General features: G+C 37.8%; 1 protein-coding gene across 5 annotated transcripts in view; it reads left to right on the top strand.

Annotated features, from left to right (window-relative positions):
* Positions 1–524: 524 nt before the first annotated feature.
* Positions 525–20,302, top strand: part of nr3c1 (nuclear receptor subfamily 3, group C, member 1 (glucocorticoid receptor)) — a 71,671-nt gene continuing 51,893 nt past the window's right edge. For 2 of the 5 annotated variants that reach the window (XM_088603997.1, XM_088604000.1), the window contains exons 1-2: positions 1,711–2,470; positions 4,645–5,818. In XM_088603997.1, coding sequence (XP_088460123.1) covers positions 2,458–2,470; positions 4,645–5,818 — 1,187 coding nt within the window. In that variant the 5' untranslated portion in view covers positions 1,711–2,457. Of the gene's footprint in view, positions 1,688–1,710; positions 2,471–4,644; positions 5,819–20,302 lie in introns of those variants that run through there. The other 3 variants (XM_088603999.1, XM_088604001.1, XM_088603998.1) reach the window with 3 other exon arrangements.

Here is a 20,302-nt window from a genome sequence, read left to right on the forward strand (position 1 = left end):
ACAATAAAATAAATTTATTTTCATGTCACTATATTTTTAAATGTATTGTCAGTTTTTATATCGATATTTAATTTGTTATTTTCTGAATTCTTGGGTTATTTGTATGTAGACACGCTTTTAGACAATTTTACACTGAATGTTTAGACAACCCCATATACAGTAGATTGCTACATTAAGCGACTAAGATGAAGACTTACTGATTTAAAAGCAACAGTGACAACAGACAACTGTAGTAATTATTATATTTGTATACGCTGTTTTAATATAAGCAACTGTAAAATCGTGTAAAACTCAGATTAACTGTGAATAGCATTGTCTGCTCCAACTATTGACGTAAAATAAGTTCTAGGCTGATCATTAGCAAGCTGAATGGGGGCGGATGTGCTAAAAACCAAACGTTTAAGTCCTAAAATTATAGTTGATTTTATGTTATTAGCATCAATGTACAAACGTCGCTCACTTGGCTCGGACTAACCACTTGCACAAAGCCGGCGACCCCATACTGCGCATGTCACAGCCTGGCGAATTCGCAAGGGTCCATTCGCAGCGGTTCAAAGTCTCTCGGCTGTAAATTCTTGGTTCGTTTCCGTACTCATGGCGTCTACATAGATTTTGTGTGCGCTGCTGGGGCAGAGGAGGCCGAAAGAAGATAAGGGGCTGCTAAAAATCAGCTGTTTCAGGGAAAATATCGCCTTCTGTGTGGGATTATCGGCCAGTCCGTATGTGTCCTGCTGGTTTCCAGTGGCGAATGTGAACGTGCCCGGTGTCCTTTTGCCTACCGAGAGTAGTGCGTCATTGAAATCCTGCGCGTCAGGTTATCGCAGACCTGCCTTGAAACTTTCTTTTTATATCTGAAGGGATTTGAAAGCTATACGTATCCATTGTGTTACATGATATAGATCCAAAGCGCCAAGGATTTTTTAAACAGTTCTTGCTTTTTATTTATTTTTTTGTCTTGTCCTTACGAGGAAGTTGCACTGCTAGCGTTGCTCCTGAAGTGAAAAGCTTTCGTTTTGGCAACAGTCGGCTGTGAATGACCAGCGCACGCCCTTCTCCTGTGCAGGTTAATTTATGTATTTGCGGTTTAGGACCAGCTGTCAGACTACTTGCTAGACCCGAGCAGCGTAAATTAATTTAAGGTCCAGTAAACAGTCAACACACGTACACGCGGGCACCGTTTGCATAACACTTATAAGCCATAAAAAAAAAAACTTTTCCAGACCGGATTTCGTCGGATCCGTTGAAAAAGAAAAGACTGCTGTTGCACTTTTTGTTTTTGTCATTGGGGCGTGTACCATGAGAATAAAGAAGTTAGAATTTGAAGGTTTATACTATCATGCACCCTATGTATACGTAGGGGGTGGGTAGTATCACATTTATACATTTAGCTACAACCATATTTTGTAGATGAATACATCATTATGCTATGACACTCTCGGAAGATTCTGAGAGCAACACGTTTGTGTTCACTTGACTGAAAGGATCACGGATTTTTTGTGTCACTATTTCGTGCGATTGCATGCCAATTTCTTTCACTGTGTGGGTAGTTTAGAAACGTTGCTTAACTTCATCGTGCTGGGCATGCAGCTCCTGAAAACGGTTTTGCAGAAGACGGACTACAGGATACCAGTCAACCCGGGCTTCAGAATGGTCTGATTTTTTTTTAATGTTGAAGAATTGAAAACAGGTTTGTCTACGTTTCTGTTTCTACCCACCACCTCCCAACATACAACCACCACCACTTCACTCCTGTTTCTCTTAGTCAAAGTGCTTATTTCGGGAGCATTGTGGTCTCTCGGTATCTTTAAATGCCAACATTAAATACTACGGTGTATAGTTTAAACGGTAGCGATAGTATGTTACGGTAATCTCATCACATGGTCAGGCTGTGTTGGGAAAATCTGAAATTAGCGTTGAGAGCCGAAATATGCGGTCTGGCACACTCGTTTCGGTAAAATAAATAATATAGCTGTCATTTTATTTTTAAAAAATAAGGTATAACTCCTCCTCCCAGAATAAAAAAATAAATAATAACTTTGTTGTAGTTGTGTTTTCTATACAAATAAGGAAGTTAAAGTGCAGTATCTGCTTACTGCCAACAGGTTGCACCACTGTAGTAAAATCCTCTCTTCGTAGGGCAGCGCGGGGTTATAATATACATGCGAGCATTTGGAAGCTCCATTTTGTGCATTTCAAGGCGGAATAGCTGGGGATCTTTTTTCGCGTAGGAGTATAGAAAGAAATACTTTGGAGTACAACATTTTTTATCGTGTTTTTTTTTTGCCCGTCAACAACCCGCGTATCGAGACGTAGACAGCGGACGAAAATATAGACAACAACAGACTGAAAAGCTATTCTTGGCTTTCGAGTCTACAGAGGAGATAAAGTCTTCCACTCCCGTGCTGAGTGATATCGTGAGAGATGACAGTTTTAAGAAAATGACACTCTCTAATACATATGCTTCTGAACGGTAGGCTGAAGTTTTTTTGTTGTTGCTTTTAGTGCTTATTTCTAAAATATCCTTTTAAGGTGATCGTCTCTTCCCTCAACTATTATCTCAATGTTTGAAGATCCGACGATGTGTGTTTTTATGAAAGGGAAAAAACTTATTTTTAAACTTGAAATATTGCAGGTTTTTAACACAAGAATGTTTACATAAAATATTAATAACTCACTGCTGATTTTAGATGTTGAGATGATTATTATTGATTGATATGCGTACTGATTCACACTGTCATAAAACTATTTTTGTTATTGTTTTTAACACTGCCAAACAAAACAAAATGGTCAGTTTATTGGGTTTAAAGTTGAAACTTGACTTCTGTGTAGAGATATGGGATGTTTGACTTCCATGACACTTGTCTTATTAAGACAAATAAGATTAATTTATTTTTAATGTAAATGTGTTTCAAAGAATTCATCTTTGATAAAGTGTAAAAATGTAGCATTCATATAAATATGCATTTCGTTTTTGCAAAAATAAGTCTTAATGATAAAATGACTACTGATCTCTCTTTTTGTTAATATTGTTAATCGTGTAATAAATAAACGTTTTTTTTTCCTTTCAGTCGTTTATGCAGCTCCTGGACAGTAGTCGTGCTGTATAGATTAAGGCCTTCAGTCCAGAATAATAATACTACATTTACCGATTTAGAAAAATGTGTGCAGGCAATACGTCATGAACCGACGGTAAAGCGGTGAAATTAGGCAGAAATGATCGATATTGTCCTACCAAAGGCCTACAATAAGATAATAAACTAGAAACAAAATGGTCACACTTAACGTTATGTCAATTATTATTAAGAAACAGTTTTGAAGTTTGTTGGATAGGACCTTTCCCCCATTTCTCACGTGGTTGGTTAGAATCGTGTCGTCGTGTTTCAATGAGAGGTGTGAAAGGGGTGTTTTTTAAACCACGATTGGGTGCTTTGTCTTACCTGTTTTTTGATAATGGTGTAGGATAAGCAAGCCTCCAAAAAAAGAGCTGCATGTTATATAAACATATATGGGAGACGATTTGTGGTTTTGTGTCTTAATATATTTACGTCGTGGCTAGCCTTTATGTCTTCCTCATCTAAGGGAATTTAAAAAGTGTTCTCCTTTCCAAAATAATCAAACAGCACAAAGTTTGCACATTTCATAACAAAAACAAAAACAGTAACTGACAGTGTTAAATGAACCTGTATAACAGTCAGTCACCTCTGAACTCTTATGTCATTGTTGTCAAACACCTAAAGAGGACTATTTGCATTCAATGCAAACATGTATTTCTGTACCATTGTTGATTTCTATATAATTTGGGAATTCCGTTTTCCAAATATGTGGTTATTTGGTGCCACTAAACTGTCCCTGTGTGCTCCCTGCGATGGACTGGCATATTGTCCATAGTGTAGTTCACGCCTTGTGCCCTGTGTTTCCAAGACAGGCGTTTGGTTGCTGCCGCCTTAACCAGTTAGAACCAGTTTTCAGAGAATGGATGGAGTAAAGTTTTTAAGATAAACCATTTTGCTGATCACCCTGTATTTAGATAATGTATATTCTATGAAAGGTAAAGTCTCATTCAGTAGCTCATACTGTGCTTACAGTCCAGTAAATACCAGAATAAAGACTTTTTTTATCTTTTTGATTTGGTTTAACATTTACAGTAGCACAACTTCTGAAAAGATTTAGAAAACAGTTCCGTGGGAAGTTCACTTAAGAAATGAAGAATTGTCTACTGAAAGTTCAGAACTATCCCATTCTGTAGATTTGGGGTATGGATTTACTTATGTATCATTCTTAAATTGACACAAGGCAGCCACATAATGAATCTCTCAGCCTTGGTTTGAATGACCCCCTTTAATATTATTAAACCGAGGGGGGTGGGAGGCTGTTTTTGGTAGTTTGTGTAAGACTAGAATTACAGCACTCTTGATTCATAAAACAGACTGGGGTTTATTTATTTTTTCAGCATATTTAGTATTTCTTCAGTATCATTAAAATCTCTCTATGAATCCCTTGTATCTAATTTTGAAAGCAAGCCATGGTATGTTGTGCATCCATTTCCTGCAACCCATCTTAACAGCACTTTTTATTCACAGTGAAATCTAGAGAAAGGCATGACTGGTATTTTATTTGATTTTGTTTTTATTTTTGTTCTGTAAGAGCAGGGACAAGACATGGAACAAGGAGGTCTGCACCAGAGCAATAACCGCGATGAGAGTGTGAAATTTGTGGAGTACAGTGGAAGAGGGGAAGGAGCTTTCGGGGGTGGAGGGAGCACAATGGCAGCTTCCACGACTTCGACAGTGGCTCAGCCTAGCCCCAGAATACCGCCAGTTCCTGGAGACATTACTAATGGATTAGGCACCAGCGCACCCCAGCAAGAGCTTACCACAGCTGTTTCAGCCTCCATGGGACTTTACATGGAGGAGACCGACTCAAAAGTAGCAGGAAATGACTTAAAGCTGCAGCAGCAGCAAACTCCCAGCTCTTTTATTTTAGGAGAAACCAATTTCTCTCTCCTGGAGGAGAGCATTGCAAACCTGAACAGGTCCTCCACAGCCGCAGATGCCCTCCCGTCCGGATCGGATCCGTTTTCGCTCAAGGCGGAGGATTTTACAGCCATGGATAAAAGCGAACTCGATTTGGAGCAGGATTCGTTTGGGCAGGGGGAGAAAGACTCCGACATTAACCCCCGGCTTTTCGGCGAGGACCAAAACACCCTCGACATCTTACAGGAGCTGGACCTGCCCGGCTCTCCGAAAGGAGAAATGAACGGGAGCCCGTGGAACTTCACCGAGTTCTACGACGGAGACGAAGCAGCCTTGCTGACCTCCTTGGCCACAGATGAAACCTTTCTGATGGACGTCAATACGTCTAAAGACACCAAGCCGGTCGTGAACAACAGTAACTGCACGGGTGTCAATGGCACAGACCAGCAGATGCTTGATCAGAGCACCCCTTTGGCCTCCGTTAAAATGGAAAAGGAGAGCTACATCCAGCTGTGCACCCCTGGGGTTATTAAGCAGGAAACTGCAGACAGGAAATACTGTCAAATGAGTGGCGCGGTTCCCGACTTGCCAGGTCCCGTGAGTTCCCCCATTTCGATCTGCGGTGTGAGCACCTCAAGTGGCCAGAGCTACCACTATGGAGTTAACGCTTCACCCACACTTAATTTACAGCAGCAAGATCAGAAGCCTGTTTTTAACTTGTACCCATCGCTTGCTGCTGTGGGCGATTCCTGGAACCGAGGCCAAACGTTTGGGGATGCCGCGGGGATGCAGAGGGGCAGCGAAACATTTGCGGGCGCACCTGGTTTCTCTGCCAACTACGCCGGGTAAGGAAAAAAGATAAAGCAACCGGTGTCGGCACAAATCAGAAGTACTGATTGTCGTATTGGCGAGAGTTGCAGTTCCTTTAGTGTATTTGAAGGCAGTGAAGTGCGTTTGTGCCTGTTCTGTCATCACGTCTCGTTCATGATGTGTGGATCAGGGTATGTGCAGTGCAGCTATAGCTGAATCCCAGCCTAAAGCTGTATGTCTCTCGTACTGTATGTCTCAGAGGCTCAACATTTTTTATTATGGTGTTTTCTGACACTTGTTATTAGAACTTAAATTATACATTTAAAAATTACTCAAATGTCTGTTTTTTGTGAGACACTCCATCCGTTTTCTTGCGGTGCTTCATACTGTCTACAGAACCCCCAGGTATTGTTTTGTTGTTGTCCATTTTTGCTTTGGTTAGATTCTGTTCTATAGACAGTTTCTTGAAACCAGTACTTCAGCTGGACAGCGTTTGAACAGTGTATTAAGATTTTTGCTTGCATTGCAACAGGGGGATGTTTTGTGTGACATGTCATGACTTTTCTTAACAAATGACTCCCTGTAATCTATTCATGACAATGCAAAGTGCACCCTGTAGAGACTACTTATTCTTATTTTTTTGTAACAAGGTGCAAACTACTGTGACCTTCTTTCCATTTTCCTGGGAATAGGTACAATTGAATACTGATGTATTGTGAAATATTATACAGTACTGGGTTTGTTTGGTCGAGGAATAAAACTGAAACCTTTATCAGTCTGCTTTTCTTAAAGCACCTTAATACTAGCTTAATCAAAGTGTGCCAGATATTAAAAATGATGCATTTTATTATCACTCGCTTCAGAGCTGTCAGTTCCAGTGGTTATCTGGTCAGATTAATTACTTTTCTGTAGGGAAGAACACTATGATCTGATTGATGCCTTTGTGTCACACATTTTGTGTGCAGTGCAAGATTCCCACCGAATTTGTCCAAGAACAGGAGACAATTGAATGTGCTGTTCGTTTTTTCAACTTAAAGATTTAACTTAAGGAGAAGGATTTGCCGAAAGAGATCAGTTGATATCTCATATTGCATTTTGCTATATGGTAATTTTTTAAAAGGAGGGAATGCGATAATAGATCAGAATGGCTTGGTGTATAAGCTGCGTGATGCAGCTTGTATCGTCACAGCAATTCAAAGATGGAACCTAAGGCACACAGTCCTGACATACAGCCCTTTTGTCTTTTGTGTTATGCAATTTAAGTTTGCATAAGAGGTCAGAAGAGGTCTTAGATCGAACTGAACCCTATAGCTGGTACTGCCCAGGGTAATCTTTGTTTGAGGGCATATTTTATTATTATTAATTTATGTGGCTGATACTTTTATCCAAAGAAACTTACATTCACTCCCGTTTTTACTTCGGGCATTATACTGAAGCCTTGTGAGTGAAGTACCTTCTGGTCACTAGTCTAGAGCCCTAACTGCCATTCCACATTGCTGCCGAATTTATGCAGAGAAACAAAAATGAAAAATTAATGGGGTCACGTGGTTTCATAACTGGCAGGCCACGTGTACAAAGCCTTACAGACCAAGTCTGAGCCTTTGCCTCAGTGTGCATCCATCCAAAAAACACTGCAGAATTCATCCATTGAAGAGGGAAAAAGTGGAATCTGAAAAATGTTGTAAAGTCACTGATATTGCAGGGTAGAGGGCTTGGCCAACACATTTAGTTCAGAAAGGTTACCAATGTGAGGGGGACATTTTGGTGTCCTATCTAGCTAACCCATGTGCTGTTTAACCCCTGTTCTATACATTCGCTGTCTCAGCCATTTCAAGTGCCCTTGTCTTGCAGTCTTGATATCATGATAATGATACTGCTGTATACAGTAAGGCTTTTTTTTCTGCATACAGTGCATGTATTTTAAAATACTGTACAGGAAACGCTGTTCAAATCAGAATCAGCAAGCTGAGGAGCAGCATTTCCTGCTCAGTTAATGACCTTGTGCTCTTTCTGCTGGGTGCACATCCTAGCTGTAAAACAAACGCTTTAGGGAAGCTGGTGTTTGGCCATTGTTTTTAGTCTCAACAAGTCGAATAATGTAATATAGCACAGCTGTATTGTTCAGTAGTGTTCTTCTGCAGGCACCTTTGCAGTGTTATAGCTCAGTAAAGAGCGCTAAGTTCTTCTTCTTTACGCCTGACCTGATATCTGTAGCACGATGGATTTGAAAATATGCATTTTAAATAAATTGAACTGAATAAATCTATTATGCAGTAAAAGACAGAACTCTTACTGTGTTAATATCCTTATACTTTATTTACACGTGCCTTTTGAGGTTTTGCCAAATCACTAGATTGTGTGTCCTGTGCCAAATTAGTGACACTTGCATGAATTGTTGTGAGGTTAATTGAGAACCTGTAGCATTCAGAGTGAATAGTGGCATTGTGACTGTTGTGGGGCCGTCAGATACGTTAGTATCCATAGGAGGGTGTATTTGTGTTTTGGTGCAATTGTGGGGGTTGTGTCTCTTTCTGAAATCCCAGAGGCATCTCTTGACTTTTGTGTAGCACTTACAATGCAGATATGTATTCAGATGTTCATTGCCCATGCTTTCTTCACTGCAGGCACAATTCTTATAGGATTCTTTCACCTTTGTAGAATACTTAAGCCTTACTTTGTTGCATTGTTTAATAAGGGTGTGGCTGATTCTTCACATTTATCTCTGAGTAGTTTTCAACTTGTGGTGCACTGTAGCTCAACCTCTAACACTTACTTAATAAACAAGCAGATGAGGTTATGTTCCTTATTTTCACTGTGGGAAAAGTGCCTACTCCATTGTGAAATGGTTTTTCAGAAGTCTCATTTTCCAGCAGAGTAGATGTGGGGGCCCTGTGCATTGCCAAACGGAGTGGAAGTTCGTGATTGTTGCATGTGTGAATATTCTGTATAGAATCCTATCCTGCTTCTGCACTTCTCATTGAAAAGTCTGGCCCTTTCTTAAAAAGTTAGAGGTGTGAGAATCATAGTCTGATCTCACACCTCTACATAGTGAATCAGCAAGGGTTCACAGCACATGCATCGTGATGACTAATTTCTGGCATATCTTAACACAAGCATACTGTCATTACCATTTGCAGAATACATATGCAAGGATTCCAGCATCAGTGTGTCCGTTGCAAATTGCACCAGGGTGAAATGTTAAAAGTAATAAGAGAAATAGCATCTACATGCGAATCAGGTGTTTTTTTTTCAATTTTAGGAAGATAATTAAGACCTTTATCTTCCAGTAATTATCTTTCAGTTGCTGCAAAAATAAATCTGCAGTAGCTAAACAGTTACATTGTGCCCTCCTCATGATATCAGTTTCAGGTTTTTATTTGCTGTGGGATGACCCAAGTTTATGTTTCAACAGGCAATTTTTAATTTTTTCTAAATGAATTGTGTCATTTTGGTTGATGTCAGATTCACAGAGAATGGCAGAGAACTTTGCGGGCGTAAAAAGTGATTCCCTTTGTAGTTTTCACTTTCTGGGTATATCAGTGAAATGAGGCTACATCAACTGTGATAAGTTGGATTATTTCTATGTTGGAATATTAATAAAATGGAATCCCTAAATTTGTATCACCTCAGACATTGACATTTTAGTTGGACAAAATTGATCAGCCTGGTGCTTATTACTGTTGCGTGCATTACACAATTTAGCTATTTATCTTTAAAAATAAGGCCTTATTCTAAAGCTAAGATATGATTGTAACCTCTGCACCTTTTAATCTTCTTTATCACCGCATCAGGTTCTTTGTGCAAAAGAATGTGGAAATGCAAATCACCTAAGCAGGCAATTCAATCAATTTAGTAGTCAAGAGCTCATTTGCAATGCAAATTCCAACTCTCCAACTCTCAAAGACCAGAGCTGGTCATTGCTGACTTAACGGAAACAATTTAACAAATTAACTGACAAAAAAAATCACATGTTCTATGTCTTTACAAATTGATGATTGTAAGCAATCCTGTAAGACTAGAAAATGCGCTGGACTGTAATACTACATTGTTTCATCATGTTTTGTTTCCATTATTTGTTTTTATTGGCTTTTCATGTTTTTGAGCTATGATACTATGATGGTTTTTGTGGTTTCATAAGCAGCAAAGTTTATGTTCTCTGTTATTTTTGTGTTGAAAACACTTGTTTAGGATTTCAGTTGTAAATGTTGTGCATTGTCTACTGTATATCGTCAAGTAAGTCAAATCTAAACAGAACACAGGCATAATGTAAAATGTAAAATTATGCCATTAAAATAATTTAATGAAAAATACAGTACATGTAAAAAAAAAACATATTATAGTCTTAGGGGGCTTTAGTTCCTAGAATGCTTGGAGAGGCTGATTTAGTTCAGAGTTCATTTGGCATCCGAGAACGGTTCATTTTGGCAGGTGTGAAATGTCAGAAATGTTTGTTTGAGATCAGAGTGTGCACCAGAGAAGCAAACTAGCGTTGACTTGAAACAGTCCTTGGCTCAGCTGAGGAGGAATCCAGCGCAGTTCATTCTCAAAGTCGGGCAGTTTAAAAGCAGTCGCGCAGCTACAGTTCGCACACAAAAGAAACTAAGCGGATCTGCTAATGTCTGACCCTAACCCCCAGTTTTCAGTTCAGTGTGAACAGGTCCATCGTTCATAATATCTTTTTTTATAAGGAGTTTACAACGATTGTCTGGGAGTGATGACAACTGAGTTCACCTTTGCATCAGCTGCCCTAACTTGATATCGTCCCTGACATCATTTCCCCGAAAGCTATAAATATCATGAATAAGCCTTTCTTCATCTTATTCGTGTTTTGTATCCCTTCTCCACACTGTTTCTACCTTTGCGGCTCCTCCCTTGGTGAACGTCTCACTTCGAGTGTCTTCATCTTGTGGTCAGGGGGCTGGCTCTCGGCCAAGTGGATTAAGCCAGATCTTCCCATGACTAGGCACTCAATCAAGGTTTCCAGTGCACATTTCACTCCTGAAATGACTCAAAAACCTCCACAAAGATATCCTCGAAGAGCTAAACAAGTTATCAGTAAAACAGGGGTAGAAATCGAAAATAAAAACCAGGTTCAGACTCGGTTACTGGCAAATCTGTGACTGAACACCTTTCACCTACTCAGCTGGTGTTCGTAGGAAAATGTTGGTGGAATGTGTATCCAGTTTTCTTCAAAATACTTTTTCCTTAGACATCCCCTGAGTGAGAAAAGCATTGGCTTAGCGTTTGTGTCATTACCCAATGGTCATATTAAGTCAAAAAAAGAATTTGTTAGGGACTGCTAATATCTACAGAATAATGCCACTGGAATGAATCATACATTCAAAGCGTTTCGTATCCTTTATCACTTTTTTAAACTTACCCTTTGTGAATAATATAACAGGAAAATGTAGGAATCTCCACATGATGTTCCTAATTCATGTAACTATTTCAACACATCTGATGTTGAATTACCACAATATAGCTAGTATAACAAGCCCAAATGCAATGGATGATCAGTGTTCACTGTATTGAACAGTATTTTTATACTGTTAGGCTTAATTATAAAGCATTTGGAATTAATGATAAAATTGTACACACATTCAGGATCACTTAAAAAAGACATGAACTGTTTTAAGGAAGATCTAGTTTGCAAAGCCAATATAATCCGTATTTGTGTTTTCCAAAACATTTGAGAGCAAATATATTTAAAAGAGTTAATTACTGCAATATGTGACTGAAAATAGGTTAACAATAAGACTTTACTGCTAAAAGTGAAAATAAGAAGCAGCTTGAATTTCTGGTGAAATTTGTGTAATAGGGAAACAGTATTAGATGTGTTCAAAATCTTAAGTATCTTAAAGGATTTAAACATCACACGCAACTCTCCCATTTTTTTCTGGGCAAAGTAACTGCACAGACACGACTGATTCTTAAAAAAGAGAAAATAAAAACAAATTCCCTAAAATAATCACTAAGGCACTTTTTAAAATAAAATCTGGAAAAAATAAACAGAATTTTGTCCGTGCAGCTGTTGCTTATCTCAGTGCAATAGAAGTCTGTTGAGGATTTAAGACATTTTCAAATCATTTTCATTTTTGTCTTCAAAGATGATGCTGCACCAATCGTCCATTCTTACAGTATGACGTATTGTATGTGGTACCAAATGTTGCCTATTTTTTTTCTTAACACTTTAAGTCTTTATGTCTGCAAGTCTTTCATGAGCACAAAAGACGGCGTATGCAGTCTATCACAGCAAATATTCATGTTTTTACTGTGCTGCTCTACAGAAGACTTTTCTGCCCTGTGTTAGCGTAGTGATCTGTACCCTTGCCGTGAGTTTTGGTGTGGTGATGAATGGTATACTTTATGAATTGGGTCAAATATGGATTCTACTTATCTGATTACGTTGTATTGATTTTTTTCTTTAAATTCTTTGCTTTGTTTAAACTCGTTTGTAATCTAGTCACAGAGTGGAATTTCCTGCTGTGGCCTAAATCTCCACGGAGTTCGAATACAAGCCTCCTAGGTATTTCCTAAGTATCCAGAGCCTTTTAAATGAGGAACTGCAAACTTCATATTTTCTAGACAACGTGATTTGCTATTTCTTTTTTCATTGGAGCTATGATGTGGTTGATGTAATGGCTGTTCATCTGAAACTCTAGTCTTGGAGGTATGCAGTGGTTGCAGCTAGGGTTACATTTCATTGGTCCCAGCTAGTGCAGTGTGGGTCCAGTGTCTAGTTTGTAGATATTCATTTTAGTTTACAATCTGAGTGCTAAGAGCTGTTGAATGATGAAGTGTCTTAAGTTTAATTCTGGCCTCGGTGCTGCTTATTCTGTCTGTTTCTCTATGCTCCCCTTCATTTAAAGAATGGAGTTTAAAGTCTTTTAAATCTGTTTTGTCCTTCTGATTCAAGTATTAAAGGAAATTAAACATGAAATTTCATCAAATTTCAGTGAGCTTGCTAACAAATTAACTTAAATATTTAAAAAAAAAACCTGAATGCACCTTAACACAGATGGAATTGTGTGAGACAGCAGGTGCCTTACAGCTCTACTCTTTGAATATTAATGAAACCAATGCAATTTCCTTTTTTTTCTGTACTTTTCCTATTATCTGTATCCTCTCTTTTAAACCAATTAAGCTTTTTAAGAAGAACATCACTGAGGTGGAAGGTTTTGGCAATTCCTTTTTCAGGAGTGTTTTTTCTCCTAACTACACAGTAAAAATGTTTTCTGCAGTCATTACAAAACAGCGATTTCCAGCTTTGTTTTAATTGGATTATTTCTTTCTTTTCTGTTACTGGGTACCTTCTGAAGGGGCACTTGACTCTCACAGATCTTCTGCACAGATGGGAGGGAATGGTTTTGTGTTAAAAAGGAAATCCATTTAATCATTGTGCTGTGGTTAATAGGACCAAACAGTTAAAACAGTTATCTGGTTCCCCCTTGGGATTCCGATAGTAAGATTACTGTTCCCCTGGCTCTGGACCAACTACTGTACAGCACATAGCTATAAGTGGAGATTGTTTCTTGCACTTGTGTGTAACTGTGTCACAGGTAATCTTTCCCAAATTTAGAAGCGGTGTATTAGTAAAATGAATACACAAAAGGATATAGTTTCATATTTTACCAACAGCTTTATTTTAAAATGTTGCAAATTTGCATTTTGCTACAATAAGTTACAGGCCCTTTGTAACTTTTGTGTGATATAGGCCTACTTTGTTTTACGAAAGTGTCGATTCCATCTACTGTATCTCTGGAGCATGCGGTTTTGAGCGATTTCTTCTATCAGTTTTACTTTGTATTGTAAAGAAAACTGCCTTGAGTTCCACTGTGTTTTTTTTTTCTTCTGAAAGAATGCAAGGCCAGCCTGTTTCCAGCACTGGGCTGTGAAGATCCCGTGAAGGATTCAGAGGAGCGCTGCAGTTCAGCCTTTCTCCCCCGTGACCTTTCCCTGGCTGAGTTTGTTTGTCAGCTGCAGCAGCATGTGATGTCACTGACGTGGCTGCGGTGCAGGTGTCTGCAGCAAACCCCGTGCACGCTGACTGCGGCCTACTCTGGGGCAGACTGTCCTGAACGGCATGTAGCTTTTATTATTGGCAGATGAGCTATTTGAATGGAAAATAAAAAGTGGTGCAAGGTATATTTTAGTCTTTAAAAAAGGCATCAAACAGTGGGAACATCACTAAAAATATTTTTGCAGAGTGCATCACTGGTACTTATTTGCACTAAGAGCTGCAGGAGTATGCAAGAAGATACCTAGTCGTGTTATCAAAGCTGAATACTTTATTCTTTCATGAAATGCCATTTTTGCATCAGTTGGACATTATTAACCCAACCAGCTAGATGGGCTGGATGGTTTAGAATCTTTTGTTTTATTTCATATAAAAGCTGCATCTTTCTTTGGTTTAGCTTCTGCTTTTGTGTTGATGTCTTGCAAAGGAACTTTGATTGTTAGCATAGATACGTTAGCATAGGGGTTATCTCCAAAACTTGAAAGAGGTCAAGTATGGTGCACTATTTAAATTAATTCATTTTCAATTCTAGATGTGTAATATGAGGCTGTAATATGCATGTCAATCATAATCTTACCAGCTAAAAGCAGCATGTTTATTAACTGAAACTGATTTATGTAGTAAATATGCCTATATTATTGAAAGATTTTTCATTGTCATGTTTTAAATTGTGACATACACTATTGAAATAAATAATTGTAGTATACGCTGTTGTCCTAGCAAATATTTGCTATTTATTGCAATTTAATTTTGGGACTAATGACAGACATTATGTGCATGATTATCCAATTTAGTCAAGTTAGTCAAGCTGAATTGGAACAAGTCTGCTTTTTAGTTGTAGTTTAGTTGTATCACAAGTTGTAGTGATAGTGCAAAGCTTTTGTTTGGATTCTGAATATTTTATACAGTTGTAGGTATAAGGTTTTTGATATCTTTCCATTTTGTAAAATGTTTTTGAAGTATTGAGTGCATTGACAGCTTTTTCTCCATGGATTAAATCATTACAGTTTTAAAGTCTTTAATTACTGTACATTCATCACACTCATTATTAATGCCATGACTGAGTTCACTGCCTGAGAAAGTAACCCCCTCCTTGCTTTGTTTGAGTCAGAAAAACCCTTCAGCTAGTTGTTCACAGAGAAATTTAGCCTGTTGGACAATATGTGTCACACTAAGCTGCAAAAACCTATGTACCAAAGAAAGTAAATTAGCAAGCTTCTGCTAGAGGATATTTCAGATATGTACAGCTAATGAACTGCAGAAGATGCTAGTTGAAATTTTAAAAAGGCAGGTGGAAAATTGTTTTTTATTTGCAGCACTAGATAATATTTTAATCATTGCCTGGGTAAATTATGCAGCTTAAAATGGGTCTATTTATGGAAATACAAATGTTTGTAATGCTAGTCTTTCAGCTTTTGTATAATCCAGTTTTTAGTACTTTGCCTCTTGCAGAAATTACATAGACTTTTTGTTTACTTTCTCATCAAAACAATGAAAACCTTTCACTTTATATTGAATGAAGTGATGCAAAGCCAGATAGGAAGAAACAACATTAAACAAAGCAAATAAAAAACCTGAAATGTGTTGCCAAACAGCACACAACATCAGTTACGTTTATATTAGAAGTGATCCCATAATCTCTGAGAAGGAATTCTGTAGTTAATTACTCACATTTAATGATGTTCTGACCTACATTTCTTTGCTATATTCATGATATTATATGCAATCCAAATTTTAGATCTCTAAGCAACTGTATAGCTTAGTCTCGTGCTTTAAGAAATGCTTATTATTGTGATATTGGTATTGGTTTATAATAAACAAGATTTAAATTATTAAATTATTAATCTGTTGTTATCAATACATTTTCAGTGTGACTGAGTTGACATTAAATATAGGAATATGAAGTAATAGCCCATTAATGTAAAGAGAGTAAGCGTACTGACACAGAGAATTTAAAATATTTTGTTCTCACTCTGGGGGAGTGTAATTAAATACAAGCAGGACATATACTGCATATAGACTATCTGGACGAAGTCGAAGCCAAAGATTAGTATCAGGTTTGCAATAGGTGTAAAAGTAAAAGAGAGTACAGTTACTGATCTTCAGGAGGATTATAGTTCAGAGGTAATAACTGATTAGTTGAGATGGATTTACTAATTTTGGTCAGGTAAATTGTGATGCAAAGTTAACATTTTGCAGCTTGTGTTATGTGTGAGTGGACCTCCTAATTATGTGACATTTAGAGACTCACTGCTAGTTTGTACTGAGCTCATACTTGGGTTGATGGAGGTGGTATTAGGGCACCATAGACAAGCCTTTCAGGCAGAGTCAATCCATTCTCACGCCAGAGTGTTGAATCACAAGGCTGACCGGCCCTTTTATGTTTTCAGCAATTTTCTTAAGGCTTATTTTTCACTTCCAGTTTCATTAGCTCCCTGAAGCAGCTTTTTTTTTTCCTTAAGCCCTAATGCTTTCTCACTCTTATTTGTCTATAATACTTATAAATATCACCTTTACATGTAAGATGGCATCTCGGATTTCAAGTAGTCTGGTTTAAATGCTTGAGTTTCACTTGGCTGGTTTCATCTGAAGTTGTAATATTAAGCTTGATTTGTTTTGCCACACCCCACCCAATTCTATTTTAATCATGGGTTCCAAAAACTGCTTTGGATTATGAGTTGAACTTTTCACACCGAGGGCTGTTAATGTAAAGAACTGAGCATTGGTATGTAGGGATATGCAATCAATCTACAAAGTCCGTTTTCACTCCAGTTGTGCTCCAGACCTGGTGAAGAAACATCGTCAGTTTCCTCACACACGCCACGTTGCCCCGGCTTCATCTCTGTTTTAAACCTTTCAATTGTGTAATTGTTAGCATAAAACCCACTTTACAAAACTCAATTTTAAATTCATCCTCAAAAGAAGAAAAAAACAAATGTTTTCTAATTTTTATTGATTCTTTGTAGCCTGCAGGCTGACACAGCTCCCTGTTCAAACCTCTGCATCATGTTGTCACATAAAGCCTTTTGTAAATAAGTATTAAGACTCTAAAAAGAGCACAGGAGGTGTGAACATGCTCTCCTTTCCGTCATTCGGTTAGCACACAAGAAAAAAAAAACATCTTCCAAGTTGCATGTACAGATTGGTGGTTTAGAAGTCTAAACTATGACAGGTTTCGGTTTTAAGCTTTCTGCCTCATTTACGCACTGTGTACAGGGAGTAAACTGAACAATTTTTTCAGATTGCAGAAATGTGGCATAACTGAAGCTTTTTGCTTCCGTTGTCTGTGATTGTCATGGATGGTTCTCTATATTGTATTTAACCAACTTTAACCATGTTAGATGGAAGAGGCCCAGACTGACTCAGAAGGTGTCAGCAGTAAGGATGTACCTGGATTAGTGAAATGTGTGCTGTGTTTGAGGTACAAGCCTTTTGTGTACATACTATAGAGAATTATTTGCCCATGATCTTTCCTTGCTTATCGGCTTTAAGGTAGTTGATAAAATTTCAAACTCAAAAAAAGCCAAATGGACTTGTAGCTTATTAGTTAAATCCCAATTCTGACAGACACCTGCTTAATTCAGAGGTGTCCGTCTTTTTGATTTATAAGTTAGTTATGGCATATTTAATCATCCTTAAATCAACCAGGGCCTCAAGAGTGAACTCGTAATCAGTTCTTCTTTGTAATTGTACCAATTACTGCTTGTGAAATGTTATTTTGCATCACCTGTCTTTACTTGATTCTAAACAAAATATCCATATTAATATCTGGTACCATGAAAAGGGTCTAGTTGTCATCAATTGCCCTCCATTAATAATAGTATTTGATATATTATAATGTTAATACATTTCTAATTAAGGTAATTGACAGTCTTTGAGTGAATATTTACTCGCACTTTTTAAGGTACTTCTTATACAAGTATGATGTAGAGAAGCACAAAACATACACAGTGCATTGTCAGAAATGAATAATGTATTTCTCCTTTTCCATCTCTCATATTTACCAAGGTTTAAAAAACTGCAGCTGAAGATTTACTGAGTAAGGATTCACTTTATAATATGAGCCTTTATGCTTACATCGTCAGTGCAGTTTGTTAGGCTTCAAAGCTTAGTATTTGAAATAAGAAAAATAGATATAGGCTTTTTTTGGTCCTTTATATTATGATGAGGATACTAGAATGACTTTGTCTGGTGCTACACAACCTCCATTTTGTCAACAATGTGAAGTTTATTGCACTTGAACTATCAATGTGAAATGCTGACAGATATAACTAAGAGATTTATTTTAAGAAAAAAATAAAAGGCTTATGGTAGGTTGACTATTCAGAGTTCATGAAGGATGGGATTGTTTTTCCACTGTCTTTATGGATGCTATACCCGTCACATGCATGAATGGACAGCCACAATAATACTTAACTAATGTAGGACAGGCACTTAGAATAGGCTAGCTCACCACACTTACATCATAGTTCTATTTTTGACTCTTCTGCAGCAGTGGGATTTCTGCATGGTCCCATAAGATCTTTCAAAATCTTGATGTTTCATTTCCACTCAGGTATTGTGTTTTGTCCTCTCTACTTCACATTTATAAAAGAGATAGGTTCCTGTCAATAATCTGTATATTATTTTGTTGGCTTTTATTCAAAGCAGCTTGCTTTTACCGGTGTTCCTAACCCCCCCAAGGTTACCGTTTAAAATAGATGGGTTTGCTGGAATAATCTGTATAAAATCCAACATCAGTGTTTTTCTGACGATGACTTTTTGCATGATCTCAGTTCTGTTGGCTGAAGCACAGTCTATAGATGTTTAGGAATCTTAAAATCTTTCAGAAATGAAAGGTATTGAAGCCATAAATGGAATTCATGCATTGGTGCTGTACTTTGGTATTACCTCTAAGTGAGTCTCTCTATAAGAGAATGTCTGCACAACAAATAAAGAATAGTAATGTTTAACATGACTATGCAATCAAGTTTCCCAAATTACTTTAAAAATTGTATCTGTCATTTAATTCAGGATCTTGCAGGATACTTTGCAAACATTCTACCAGGGAGAAGAAGGCTCCATAGCCGAAACGTTGTGTTTTTTTTCTCCTCTTTTCAGCATGGAATAAACCTATTACTTGTTCCTTTGCGTTCTACCATGGATGCCTAATTATGATCACAGTTGTGATAAAATGTGAAGACTGAGGTTATGGTGCTATAAAACTGTGACTTGACAGCAGGTATCAGAAGACCTCCACTGAAGTTTTGAAAGTACTGCCCCACCCTGTCGACCTATTGCACACCCACAGTATTTCACCCAGTGATGTACTGTAAACTTTTTGCTTTGGCATTAAAAGTGGATCACAAACACAGTTGAACCTTTTCATTTTCCACTGCAGAAAAGATGGGCAGGGTGGAAGGGTCTCATGTTCTGTTTGGTGAATGTAAGATTTAACTACATTCCTTCACTTGCGTTCTTCAACTGTAGTCTCTCTATACCCTTTCAACTCAGTTCTTTAGTAGCAGATTCCTTTCTTTCGTTTTTCTAACCCACAAGTTAAGCAGTGTGATTCAGCTATACAGTATCTGCATTCTGTGACTTCAGCTGATAAATGGCAAAGGTGTACAAAGTCTCCTGTAGTAGCAGGGAACCATTTGGTTTCCACTGCCATTGTCTGCTCTCTTATTGTGACTTGCAGTGCTGTCAAGTTGAGGCATACAGTATGCTTCACTGAGGGCTGCCCACATCTATGATTCTGGATCTCCTCACCCCCACACAGAGGTTTGATCATTTCAGTTGGTTTTGTAACTAAAGTAGTCATCTGCCTTTAAAGAAGTCCATGCTTTGAATTGAAAGTTGTACCGGAAACTTGAAACTTAATATTCATTTCAGGAAGTGAAAATGAGCATCACATGTTTTATTGTGGTTTATTTACAGTGATCTGTGAAGAATACACAGGAGTTACAGTATTTCTAATCTGTGGTGAATGTGGGTGCTTGTATTTCATTGGCAGAGATAGTCTGTGTCAACAGAACTATATGATTGAATAGTAGGTGAGATATCATTGTCAGAGTAACCTTTTAGAGCATTTTGTATACAGCAGATGTATAATGTTGGTGCAGAGCTGCAAATGTTAATGTTGCTTAAATGTCTTTGCAGTATTTGTTATGGATGGTTATTTGTTGGATGCAGTATTTGTTGTGATTGGATGGGTACCCAGGCTAGTGCATTACTAGATTAGTTTTTAGATTACTTGTACAGTTCAAAAACATACTAAGAAAACATACTTATTATACAGAAATAAAAAGTCCAAAAATAAACATTGACCAGGCTGTGGTAAGGAATTAAATATAAGTCCAGACTATTGCTGATGTACTAAACACATTCAGGGTGTGGCTTGATTGTGGTGTGAATAAGAGATCTCTCCACAACTTCCCAAATGAAGAAAAAAGATTGTTATAATGGTCTGGGCAAGAAAAAGCTAATGAAGAACAGGGGTTTTGCAGTATCAGAAAGTATA

Source organism: Lepisosteus platostomus, chromosome 13, assembly GCF_059453375.1.
Source record: "Lepisosteus platostomus isolate fLepPlt1 chromosome 13, fLepPlt1.hap1, whole genome shotgun sequence".
In the NCBI taxonomy this organism is placed as follows: domain Eukaryota; kingdom Metazoa; phylum Chordata; class Actinopteri; order Semionotiformes; family Lepisosteidae; genus Lepisosteus; species Lepisosteus platostomus.